Here is a 13,457-nt window from a genome sequence, read left to right on the forward strand (position 1 = left end):
CAATTTCTACACTGTTGTGGTGTAGGGATCACCTTTCGAACTTGTAACCGATGTCCTGCTATATAAACTGAGGATGGGAGTTCTCGGCTGTCAAAAGTTAAACGAGCCACATTGCTAGGGTATCGTCTCCGCCCGCGGGCAGGAAGAACGTAAGTGTCTACCTTGAGGATTGGGAGATCTTGGAGTTCCAGCTGTTCAAGAATGTCAGTGCCACATGTCTGGAAATTTTGTTGAACTATGGTATGGGGTAGAATGAAGGTACCACTACAAGAATTGAGGGAATGATGTTTTTCAAGAGTGACAGGAACAGTATCAATATGGGAAAGACGAGAGAGCTCATGAGCCTGGGTAGCATTCTGTATGGTAATGATGCGCGTACCGCTCTTAAGAGCATGAAAAGAAATATCTTCACCAACATGGCGTAGGAGTGCCTTGCCAATACTGTGGTCAGAAAGATAGGCAGTAGAGGAAGTCGGTCGTAAAGTGAAGAATTCAGTCCATTGTTCAGTCTGAAACTGAGCGTGGAAAGGTAGTGAAGGACGTGTCGATCGTTTCTGAGAAGAACGAGAAGGTGGAGAAGTATCATCAGCAGGTAATTGTCGTTGGCGTTTAGGCGTGGGACCAGAGTTGGTCCGACGTGGAACGGGTCGGCGATTTGAAAATTGCCGCACCGTAGAGGAAGAGGCCAGAAGCATAGTCAGAGGAGAGTGAAGGTCCGATAAATCGAAGGAGTCAGTCGAGGCCTCAGTACCTGAAGCGGGTGAGGAAACAGCACCGGCAATAGGTACAGAGGCATGAGGAGTGTCTGAAGAGTGGTCCAAAGACGAGGCGGGGTCAGAACGGGGTGCGGTATCAAGAAGGGGCCCGGGGGTAGTAGGTTCATGGACTAGGGCTGCCATGGTTAGGTTACTTCTTTCTTTTTGTTTTTAAGAAAAAAAAAGAAAGAAGAAAAGAAAATAAAAATAAAAAAAGAATAAAAAAAGGGGGGATCGGGGAGGGATAGTTCCTAGGAGGAATGAAAGGGCCAGAAATCTCCCTTCGCGCCCAAGAGGACCTCAGCACCGCAAGTAGCGCAGATGCAGCATGGAACCCGTGCCATACCCTACCAATCATGCTAGTAAACTAACAATCCGGGATAGCAACCTCACATCTGCCGAGCTACCTCGGCAGACAAAAGAGAGGGCAGCCGGATATCCACCACAAAGCATACCTCCTTCGGCCACCACCCCCGGAATCCGAAAGGTGGCTTCCAGAGATACACCCGTCGCCCGAAAGACACCCAAAGCTACTCCGGGATACCGGAGAGGGATCGGGACATCCCCAGGCGATCCAGATTCCACGGCAAACTACGCCACCGCCAAGAACCTCAACGGAATGGGATAGACCCCGGTATCCTTTCCCCTACCTAGGAACTAGCACGCCTGTGGGAGAAATCCCAAAGGCCAAAAAGAGGAAGGGCAAAAGGGAGGGGTGGGGAGGAGGAGGAGGAAAGGAAAAAGGGGAGGATGGGGAGGATGGGATAGGGGAGGGGAGATTGGGGGGTAATTAGGTTCGGTCTGAGGAAGAAGACCGACAGGTCTAATTCCTCAGACCAAGAGCCTCTTCACCACGCCAAGGAGCATCCCTTGAAGAGGCCCCAACACCTTAGACAACTTAAGGCTTTGTTTGATGCTTTAAGTAAACATAATTTTGTGGTGAATTTGTCCAAATGTGAATTTGGCCAAGCGAAAATTGAATACTTGGGATTTCATATTGGACAAGGAAAAGCTGCTCCTTTGAATGCCAAAGTAAAAGCCCTCTTAGAATTTCCTACCCCTAAGGATAGGAATAGCGTATCGAGATTTTTAGGAGTTGCTGGTTTCTACCATTGTTTTTGTTCAAATTTTGCACAGGTAGCCTTTCCCCTAACTGAATTAACAAGTCCAAAAACAAACTTTTCATGGACCCTGTACTGTGAAATTGTTTTAACTGCTTGAAAAGGCTACTATCCTCTTCCCCAGTACCACCCTCACCTAACGACATTAAAACATTCCTGAGAGCTCATAGTTAGCCGAAATTATTGTTAGCTGAGTTAATTTTCCCCATAAGAAATAATGGAAATCCATCCGTTCCAGACAGCCAAAAGTATTATTTTTTTTTTTCATGAAATATACGTTTCCCTACAAAGAAAACAATAAGACATGCACAATAATTACATAAATAAATGTTAAAATGACACTTACCTTTATTGAAGAGTATTGATGAGTGATGAGACACTGTTTTTCTTGAACACTGGGATTTTCAGAGTGATACACCAATAAAGACTTCACTTGGCAATCCCCACTAGCATTACAACAATCCCCACTAGCATTACAACAATCCCCACTAGCATTACAACAATCCCCACTAGCATTACAACAATCCCCACTAGCATTACAACAAAACATGAGAGTTAGCCTGTCTTTCGTAGGCTTGTGTCCTGGGAGTGCCTTTTCCTCCTGAGTAATGTAGGTCTTGTTTGGCATTTTCTTCCAGAACACGCCTGTTTCCTCACAATTGAACACTTGTTGGGGGATGAATTTTTCAGCTTTGCCATGCCTTATTGCACTGTGTATGCCACTGCAATTCTTAAATCTCTCTACCCAACCTTTGCTGGCCTTAAATTCACCAATATGAGCACTAGTTCCAGGCATTTTTTCCTGTTCACTTAAGTGTTAGTTGACTGTTGTGGGTCGCATCCTGGGAGACAAGATTAAGGAACCCAATGGAAATAAGTTAGACAGTCCTCGATGATGCACTGACTTGGGTTATCCTGGGTGGCTAACCCTCCAGGGTTAATCGTTTCCCGGTAATTGTTTCACGTTAAGCCACACCAATAACACTCTCTCCACGTCTTAGAGTAGTACAGCTGATGGTGGTGCAGCAACAGCTGACTGTGGTGGAGCAACAGCTGGCTGTGGTGCAGCAGCAGTTGACTGTGGTGCAGCAGCAGCTGACTGATCCAGCAACAGCTGACTGGTCCAGCAACAGCTGACCATGGTGCAGCAGCAGCTGACTGATCCAACAACAGCTGACTGGTCCAGCAACAGCTGACCGTGGTGCAGCAGCAGCTGACTGATCCAGCAACAGCTGACTGGTCAAGCAACAGCTGACCATGGTGCAGCAGCAGCTGTCTGATCCAGCAACAGCTGACTGGTCCAGCAACAGCTGACCGCGGTGCAGCAGGTGACTGATCCAGCAACAACTGCCTGGCCCAGCAACAGCTGACCATGGTGCAGCAGCAGCTGACTGGTCCAGCAACAGCTGACCATGGTGCAGCAGCAGCTGACTGGTCCAGCAACAGCTGACCATGGTGCAGCAGCAGCTGACTGTGATATGATAGTATTTATCACCCTTTTTACCACAGGGTTGGCACTAGAAGCTTTCTTTGGGCCCATAGTGACTTAGTTACAAGCACTATAAATAATGGAATACAAAATGTATCGAATGTATGCATGCAACCGGCCACCCTGGCTTGTAAACAATGCCACTGGTGGAACAAGTGAGGCTGGCTCAGGCCGCACATGGATGCATCTCGGACGAATCGTGTTGAGCGAGTTTTTTAGCGCTAGGCGAGGCAAAATGTTTGCGTTAAAATGTATTGCTAGGCGGATTTAACGTTATGTGATGCCAACATTAGGCAAGGGTCCACTGTATTATTAAGTCCCGATTTTAACAAACCATTCCACTTACAAATAGATGCACATGCATATGCTTTGGGAGCCACATTGTTACAGGAGGCTCCAAATTCTGACTTATTGCAACCTGTTTCTTATTTTTCTTCAAAGTTAAAGAAACACCAAATTCATTACTCAACTATAGAAAAAGAAGCCTTAGCTCTGGTTGTGTCTCTAGAGAATTTTGATGTATATTTAGGATCTTCTCCTCATCAGATATCAGTGTACTCTGATCACAATCCTTTGACCATTATAAATACTATGAAATCGAAGAATGCCAGAATACTTCGTTGGGCTTTGAGAATTCAACCCTTCTCTATTACTATTTCCCATATAAAAGGAAAGCAAAATCTCATTCCTGATACCCTCTCCAGACCATGAATCTTTATTAATAAACCTTTACTTTAACAGTGTGAGTTGGCACTTGTTATGGCCATCTATGTTGTGGAGAAAACTGGAGCTGATGTAGGACTGCTATGCTACAACCTATGCTACTACAACCATTGATATCCGCCACCGAGAGTACAAGTCAATGGTGACCGTCAGTCGTGAGGGATTAGGTGGTATGCGCCCCTCCTTTACTCTCCATACTATACAAAAATAAAAGGCCTGGTTAAAATAAGTTCTGTAATAATATATCGCAAATCACTTTATTACTAGCTAGATAAAGCAGGTTCAACTACATATTATTATCAGGTACGGTATAAATCATAAAAGGTACTCTCAAGCAAGGTTGTACTCAATAAGATGTCATTTGTTAAGTATTACTATTGTATTATATTAAATTGTATCGTATTATTATTGTATTATAATAGGTTAAGTATTGCAAATGTGTAACCACTACTATAGGGACCAAATGGTGGTTCCAGAATTGACGATACACGTCGCCTTCTGATCGAGCTGAAGTCAGACTATGGAGTAGTTGAGCAAGTCAGTCAGCTCCAGCTCTGACTCGGTACAGGTCTTCAACCCAAAGCTCTTAGCTCAATCTTGAACTTTAAACCAAGTCCATTGTCTTGCCTTTGCCATTAATTTCCTAAGTCTGGTAATTCATTTCACTTATGAAAGATAACTATTTCATCACCCCAGACCTTTCTAAAATTATTATTATTAAAAATTCGCCAGTATTCTCCCAGCCTGGGCCTTTTCCAAGTGGTGGCCCAGCCCCAGGCCTAGCCACATTCCCCGTGGGCTTGCAGGGAGAAGCTAGGCCTCAATAAGGAAGTTCACAACTGACCTAGAGATTGTTGACTGGCCTACAGAATTCTCCAAGGCCAATGGTATTGATGACTGGACAGACATTTTTCTTAACAAATTACTTAGACTATACAACAAACATTGTCCTATAAAAACGAAACAGATCACAAACAAACGGCTTGGTTGCCCATGGCTAACCAGCACCATTCTGAAATCCATTGACAAGAAACACCAATATGAAAAGCAATATAGACAGGGCATAATACACAAAGATATTCTTAAACACTATTCATCAGTTCTCACCAAAGTAATAAAGAAAGCCAAACAACTATACTACTCCAGTAGATTCACAGACACTAGAGGAGATATAGAAAAGACCTGGAAAACACTCTCTCAGATTCTAGGGACCCATAAACTGAAAAAAACAAGAATATTGTCCTAACTAAACCTAATGAAACACCACTACATCCCACTGACACAGCTAACAAGATAAACGACTTCTTCTCAACCATAGGATCTAATCTTACCAATAAAATCCTACATACTAATGCCCAGGCCGGGGACTACATAGATGGGAATTTCCCAAATTCCTTCTATCTTGCATCAACTGAGCCCTCGGAAGTCACCGAGATTATAGTCACTTAAAAACAACTCAGGGAATCTGTCTAATGTCCCACCATTACCGTACAAGCGAGCGGCCCATATCCTTTCGCATGCTATTTCATTACTTTTTAACAAGTCACTAGAAACTAGCACCTTCCCAAAACTACTCAAGATGGCAAGTGTTACACCAATACATAAAGGTGGTGACCCTACAGGCTTAAACAACTATAGGCCAATATCAAACTTACCATTGCTATCCAAAATCTTTGAGAAACTCGTGCACAGGAGACTATATTCATTTATAACAGCACAAAGCATACTCAACCCCTGCCAATTTGGATTTAGGAAAAATAAAAGCACTAATGATGCAATCATAAAAATGCTAGATCTGCTTTACACAGCATTGAAAAATAAGGAATATCCACTAGGAATTTTTATTGACCTAAGAAAAGCTTTTGACACAGTAGACCACGACATCCTACTCCACAAACTTGACCATTATGGTATAAGAGGCCATGTGCTTGCTTATTTCAAATCTTACCTTACTAATAGGTATCAGTATGTTACCATTAAAGACACAGCATCAACAACACGGCCACTTGATACTGGAGTTCCGCAGGGAAGTGTCCTTGGTCCCCTGCTCTTCCTCATATACATCAATGATCTTCCAAACGTATCCCAACACCTGAAACCCATTCTCTTTGCTGACGACACGACTTATGTCATCTCTCACCCTAATCTTGCCACCCTCAACACCATTGTTAACGAGGAGCTGATCAAAATATCGACTTGGATGACAGCCAATAAACTTACGCTTAACACTGACAAAACCTACTATATTATGTTTGGTAGCAGAGCAGGAGATGCACAAATTAACATTAAGATCGACAACACTCTAATTACCAGACATAATGAGGGCAAATTCCTAGGCCTATACCTTGACAACAACCTGAATTTCAGCACCCATATCCAACACATAACCAAAAAAGTATCCAAAGCAGTTGGGATCCTCTCCAAGATACGACACTACGTGCCGCAAAATGCCCTTCTCACACTATACCACTCATTTATCCATACCTCACCTATGCTATTTGTGCTTGGGGATCAACTGCAGCAACACACCTAAAGCCAATAATAACCCAACAAAAAGCTGCAGTAAGAATAATCACTAAATCCCATCCCTGGCAACACCCCCCCCACTCTTCATAGATCTAAACTTACTCCCTGTTCAGTACGTCCACACTTACTACTGTGCAATCTACATTTACAGGACCTGAAACTCCAATATCAACCTTGACCTAAAACGCTTTCTTGATAGTTGTGACAGAACCCACAGGCATAACACCAGACACAAACATCTCTACAACATTCCCCATGTCCGACTAAACCTTTACAAAAATTCAATGTATGTCAAAGGCCCTAAAATCTGGAACACCCTACCTGAGAACTCTAGAACTGCAGACACATTCATCACCTTCAAAACTACCATTAGAAAACATCTTATCTCCCTGATAAACCCCATCAACTAACTACACGAATACCACCTGGTGGTTCACACTTACACTCACTCACCCATTTGACCATAAACAGAAATATTAATCTCAATCTTAAAATAATGAATCCTATGATACTCCAATACTGAAACTATGTACTGTGCCAAAACAAAAGCATTCACATTGCTAAACTCACAAACTAGTATTTAGTCACTTAGCCATAATACAAACTTACCTCATAATTTGTAATATTTTAAAATAATGAATTAAATTAAGTCTGCCCGAAATGCCTAGCCATGCTAGGCGTTCTAGTGGTACACTCTGTAATCATTATTTAACTACATGTAAACCACACAACAACCAAATTCTGTAAATTCAACATTGTAATCTTTATAGAGAATAAACTTTGAAATTGAAATTGAAATCCCTGCCCTAAGAGGGTTATTGGGAATGACAGTCTTGTGAGCTGCAAGCTCGGACTCAGGTACCTACCCTACCCTAGAAGGGCTGGGCATGATGTCGATCGTGTCCATTTCTACAAGCGATGAATGGTGGGATTAGTGGATTATCAATTCCTACTTTAACTATACATCAAAATTATTGTATCATACTCTGTTAATAAGAATTTGAATGTAAGATTAGGTTCCTGGTTGTATAGCATCATTTCATTTATAACTGTAAATGGTTATTTTAATTCACTAACCAGGTACCAATAAAACTAAATTGGTAATAAATAAAATTAACTTAAAAAAAGAAGAGTTAATTATGCTCCTATTGTTATGGTGAAGATTAGGTCATAACACTCCCTGGGTGATTGCTGTGTACCAACCTACTACCACAGGATGGTAGTACCTCCCTAGGTGGTTGCTGTACCAACCTACTACCACAGGACAGCAGTACCTCCCTGGGTACCAACCTGCTATCACAGGATGGTAGTACCTCCCTGGGTGGTTGCTGTCTACCAACCTACTACCACAGGATGGTAGTACCTCCCTGGGTGGTTGCTGTCTACCAACCTACTACCACAGGATGGTGGTACCTCCCTGGGTGGTTGCTGTCTACCAACCAACTACCACAGGATGGTGGTACCTCCCTGGGTGGTTGCTGTCTACCAACCTACTACCACAGGATGGTAGTACCTCCCTGGGTGGTTCCTGTCTACCAACCTACTACCACAGGATGGTAGTACCTCCCTGGGTGGTTGCTGTCTACCAACCTACTACCACAGGATGGTGGTACCTCCCTGGGTGGTTCCTGTCTACCAACCTACTACCACAGGATGGTAGTACCTCCCTGGGTGGTTGCTGTCTACCAACCTACTACCACAGGACGATAGTACCTCCCTGGGTGGTTGTTGTCTACCAACCTACTACCACAGGATGGTAGTACCTCCCTGGGTGGTTGCTGTCTACCAACCTACTACCACAGGATGGTAGTACCTCCCTGGGTGGTTGCTGTCTACCAACCTACTACCACAGGATGGTAGTACCTCCCTGGGTGGTTGTTGTCTACCAACCTACTACCACAGGATGGTAGTATCTCCCTGGGTGGTTGTTGTCTACCAACCTACTACCACAGGATGGTAGTACCTCCCTGGGTGGTTGTTGTCTACCAACCTACTACCACAGGATGGTAGTATCTCCCTGGGTGGTTGTTGTCTACCAACCTACTACCACAGGATGGTAGTACCTCCCTGGGTGGTTGTTGTCTACCAACCTACTACCACAGGATGGTAGTACCTCCCTGGGTGGTTGTTGTCTACCAACCTACTACCACAGGATGGTAGTACCTCCCTGGGTGGTTGCTGTCTACCAACATACTACCACAGGATGGTAGTACCTCCCTGGGTGGTTGCTGTCTACCAACCTACTACCACAGGATGGTAGTACCTCCCTGGGTGGTTGTTGTCTACCAACCTACTACCACAGGATGGTAGTATCTCCCTGGGTGGTTGTTGTCTACCAACCTACTACCACAGGATGGTAGTACCTCCCTGGGTGGTTGTTGTCTACCAACCTACTACCACAGGATGGTAGTACCTCCCTGGGTGGTTGTTGTCTACCAACATACTAGCTATATGATTTATATGACTAACACTTCACTAACATATTTCACTCTCAACACTGTTATGGTATATCCCTTTTATATATTCTCATGAGTTTATAACTAAAATATTCCTGAAACATTAAAAACTAACATGTTTTATCTCCTGAATGTTCTCGTGTATGTCTCATAAGATAGGTTTTTTTACTAAAATATTTCAGACACTCTGAACATTGATATGGTTTATCTCCTGTATGTGTTCTCACATGTGTAACAAGATTGCTTTTTTGACTAAAACACTTCAGACACTCAGGACACTGAAATGGTTTATCTCCTGTATGTACTCTCATATGTGTCACAAGATGGGCTTTATTACTAAAACATTTCAGACACTCTGAACATTGATATGGTTTATCTCCTGTATGTACTCTCACATGGTTAACAAGACTGTCTTTTACAGTAAAACATTTCAGACACTCTGCACATTGATATGGTTTCTCTCCTGTATGCACTCTCATGTGTTTTACAAGACTGGCTTTTTCATTAAAACATTTCAGACACTCTGAACATTGATATGGTTTATGTCCTGTATGCACTCTCATATGTTTCACAAGAGTGCCTTTTGCACTAAAATCTTTCAGACACTCTGAACATTGATATGGTTTATCTCCTGTATGCACTCTCACATGTATCACAAGATTGCCTTTTTCACTAAAACATTTCAGACACTCTGAACATTGATATGGTTTATCTCCTGTATGTACTCTCTTGTGTTTCACAAGACTGCTTTTTTCACTAAAACATTTCAGGCACTCTGAACATTGATATGGTTTATCTCCTGTATGTACTCTCTCGTGTTTCACAAGATTGCTTTTTTCGCTAAAACATTTCAGGCACTCTGAACATTGGTATGGTTTATCTCCTGTATGTACTCTCATGTGTCTCACAAGACTGCTTTTTTCACTAAAACATTTCAGACACTCTGAACACTGATATGCTGTAACTCCTGTATGTACTCTCATATGTGACACAAGATGGCCTTTTTGACTAAAACACTTCAGACACTCAGAACACTGAAATGGTTTATCTCCTGTATGTACTCTCATATGTTTAACAAGACCATTTTTTACACAAAAACATTTCAGACACTCTGAACATTGATATGGTTTATGATCTTTATGTTTTTCCATATTTTTCAAAGGTTTTTCATTTAAAATATTTTAGTCATACAACAGTGGTATAGTTAAGTACTGAAGATATAGTGTCTGGCAAGACACAACCTGGAAGTCTTCCACAAAATACTTCTGCAATATTAGTTGTTGTTCAAGACACTTACACTGGTGCTTCTTGAAGTACTGAAGATATAGTGTCTGGCAAGACACAACCTGGAAGTCTTCCACAAAATACTTCTGCAATATCAGTTGTTGTTCAAGACACTTACTCTGGTGCTTCTTGAAGTACTGAAGATATAGTGTCTGGCAAGACACAACCTGGAAGTCTTCCACAAAATACTTCTGCAATATCAGTTGTTGTTCAAGACACTTACTCTGGTGCTTCTTGAAGTACTGAAGATATAGTGTCTGGTAAGACACAACCTGGAAGTCTTCCACAAAATACTTCTGCAATATCAGTTGTTGTTCAAGACACTTACACTGGTACTTCTTGAAGTACTGAAGATATAGTGTCTGGCAAGACACAACCTGGAAGTCTTCCACAAAATACTTCTGCAATATCAGTTGTTGTTCAAGACACTTACACTGGTACTTCTTGAAGTACTGAAGATATAGTGTCTGGCAAGACACAACCTGGAAGTCTTCCACAAAATACTTCTGCAATATCAGTTGTTGTTCAAGACACTTACTCTGGTGCTTCTTGAAGTACTGAAGATATAGTGTCTGGCAAGACACAACCTGGTAGTCTTCCACAAAATACTTCTGCAATATCAGTTGTTGTTCAAGACACTTACACTGGTACTTCTTGAAGTACTGAAGATATAGTGTCTGGCAAGACACAACCTGGTAGTCTTCTGCAAAATACTTCTGCAATATCAGTTGTTGTTCAAGACACTTACACTGGTACTTCTTGAAGTACTGAAGATATAGTGTCTGGCAAGACACAACCTGGTAGTCTTCCACAAAATACTTCTGCAATATCAGTTGTTGTTCAAGACACTTACACTGGTACTTCTTGAAGTACTGAAGATATAGTGTCTGGCAAGATACAACCTGGTAGTCTTCCACAAAATACTTCTGCAATAGAAACATGAGTCAGTACAGTACAATATTCCACAATTACCAACACAACATACAGAACAAGAATTTTTTCTATTAACACAATTTCACTTAAAAAAATGTCACTTTTAACCCATTCACTGTCAGTCCCATGATACAGTATTAGGGCTTGGAAGCCAGTGTTGGTCCTGTAATACTACTCCAAAATTCTAGTGGCTTCCAGTCTTGCAGGAGATAGCTGGTAGGCCTAAATATGAGAGAATGGGTCTGAGTGGTCAGTATGCATAGCATAAAAAAAAAATCCTAAAGCACTAGGTGCATGAGAAAAAAAAAACTGGGACTGTGTATTTTTGTATGGTATTTATGGTTGTGTATTTTTGTATGGTATTTATGGTTGTATTCTTCTAGGTAGAAGGTTGGTAGACAGCAACCGCCCAGGGGGGTACTACCGCCCTGCCAAGTGAGTGTAAAACAAAAGCCTCTAATTGTTTTACATGATGGTAGGATTGCTGTTGTCCATTTTTCTGTCTCATAAACATGCAAGATTTCAGGTACATCTTGCTGCTTCTTCTTACACTTAGGTCACACTACACATACATGTACAAGCATATACATGCATATATGTACACACCCCTCTGGGTTTTCTTCTATTTTCTTACTAGTTCTTGTTCTTGTTTATTTCCTCTTACCTCCATGGGGAAGTGGAACAGAATTCTTCCTCCGTAAGCCATGCGTGTTGTAAGAGGCGACTAAAATGCCGGAAGCAAGGGGCTAGTAACCCCTTCTCCTGTATATATTACTAAATGTAAAAGGAGAAGCTTTCGTTTTTCCTTTTGGGCCACCCCGCCTCGGTGGGATACGGCAGGTGTACTGAAAGAAAGAAAGATTTATGGTTGTGTATTTTTGTATGGTATTTATAGTTGTATTCTTCTAGGTAGTAGGTTGGTAGACAGCAACCGCCCAGGGAGGTACTACTGTCCTGCCAAGTGAGTGTAAAAGGAAACCTGTAATTGTTTTACATGATGGTAGGATTGCTGGTGTCTTTTTTCTGTCTCATAAACATGCTAGATTTCAGGTACGTCTTGCTACTTCTACTTACACTTAGGTCACACTACGCATACATATACAAGTATATATATATACACACCCCTCTGGGTTTTCTATTTTCTTTCTAGTTCTTGTTCTTGTTTATTTCCTCTTATCTCCATGGGGAACTGGAACAGAATTCTTCCTCCATAAGCCATGTGTGTTGTAAGAGGTGACTAAGATGCCAGGGGCAAGGGGCTAGTAACCCCTTCTCTTGTATAAATTACTAAATTTAAAAAGAGAAACTTTCGTTTTTCTTTTTGGGCCATCCTGCCTTGGTGGGATATGACTGGTTTCTTGGAAATATATATATATATATATATATATAGATAGATATATATATATATATATATATATATATATATATATATATATACACACCCCTCTTTGTTTTCTTCTATTTTCTTACTAGTTCTTGTTCTTGTTTATTTCCTGTTATCACCATGGGGAAGTGGAATAGAATTCGTCCTCCATAAGCCATGCATGTTGTAAGAGGCGACTAAAATGCTGGGGCTAGTAACCCCTTCTCCTGTATAAATTACTAAATTTAAAAAGAGAAACTTTTGTTTTTCTTTTTGGGCCACTCTGCCTTGGTGAGATACAGCCGGTTTGTTGATAAAAAATACAGTGGTTCCTTGTTTTTCGTCAGTAATCCGTTCCTGGAAGTGTGACAATTATCGAAATGAACGATTTTCGAATCAATTTTCCCCATAAGAAATAATGTAAATCCAATTAATTCATTCCAGACACCCAGAAGTATCAACAACAATTTTTTTTTTTACCTAAAAGATAGATTTACATGCACAAAAGAATGAACATTCAACATGACAGTTACCTTTATTGAAGGCTGTTGTTTATGAATGGAAGACAGGGAGGAGGAGAGAGGGAAGAGAGGTTATTGTTTGGAAGGGAAATCCCCCTCCATAAGGACTCTAGGTCACTTCAGGGGTCGCTTCCCTAGCATAAATATGGATTTACATGCAGAAAAGAATGCCAAATAAATGTAAAGCACTAATAAAATGTTTAAATGAACATTGGTAACTGGGGTAGTTGATGAGTGGAATGGTCTGCCTAGTAGGGTGATCAAAGCTGAAACATTGGGTAGTTTC

At 41.6% G+C, this 13,457-nt stretch overlaps 1 protein-coding gene across 1 annotated transcript; it reads right to left on the minus strand.

Moving 5' to 3' along the window:
• Positions 1–8,817: 8,817 nt before the first annotated feature.
• LOC138855441 (zinc finger protein 84-like) lies at positions 8,818–10,225 on the minus strand. Its single transcript, XM_070104794.1, has one exon. It carries the CDS (start codon positions 10,219–10,221, stop codon positions 9,181–9,183), a length of 1,041 nt encoding a protein of 346 aa, XP_069960895.1. The 5' UTR covers positions 10,222–10,225; the 3' UTR covers positions 8,818–9,180.
• Positions 10,226–13,457: the final 3,232 nt, after the last annotated feature.

Source organism: Cherax quadricarinatus, chromosome 94 (assembly GCF_038502225.1).
Source record: "Cherax quadricarinatus isolate ZL_2023a chromosome 94, ASM3850222v1, whole genome shotgun sequence".
Taxonomy (NCBI): domain Eukaryota; kingdom Metazoa; phylum Arthropoda; class Malacostraca; order Decapoda; family Parastacidae; genus Cherax; species Cherax quadricarinatus.

Excerpts from the sequence above, each read along its gene's own strand:
- LOC138855441 (XM_070104794.1), bottom strand. The coding sequence starts at position 10,221 with ATGGAAAAACATAAAGATCATAAACCATATCAATGTTCAGAGTGTCTG.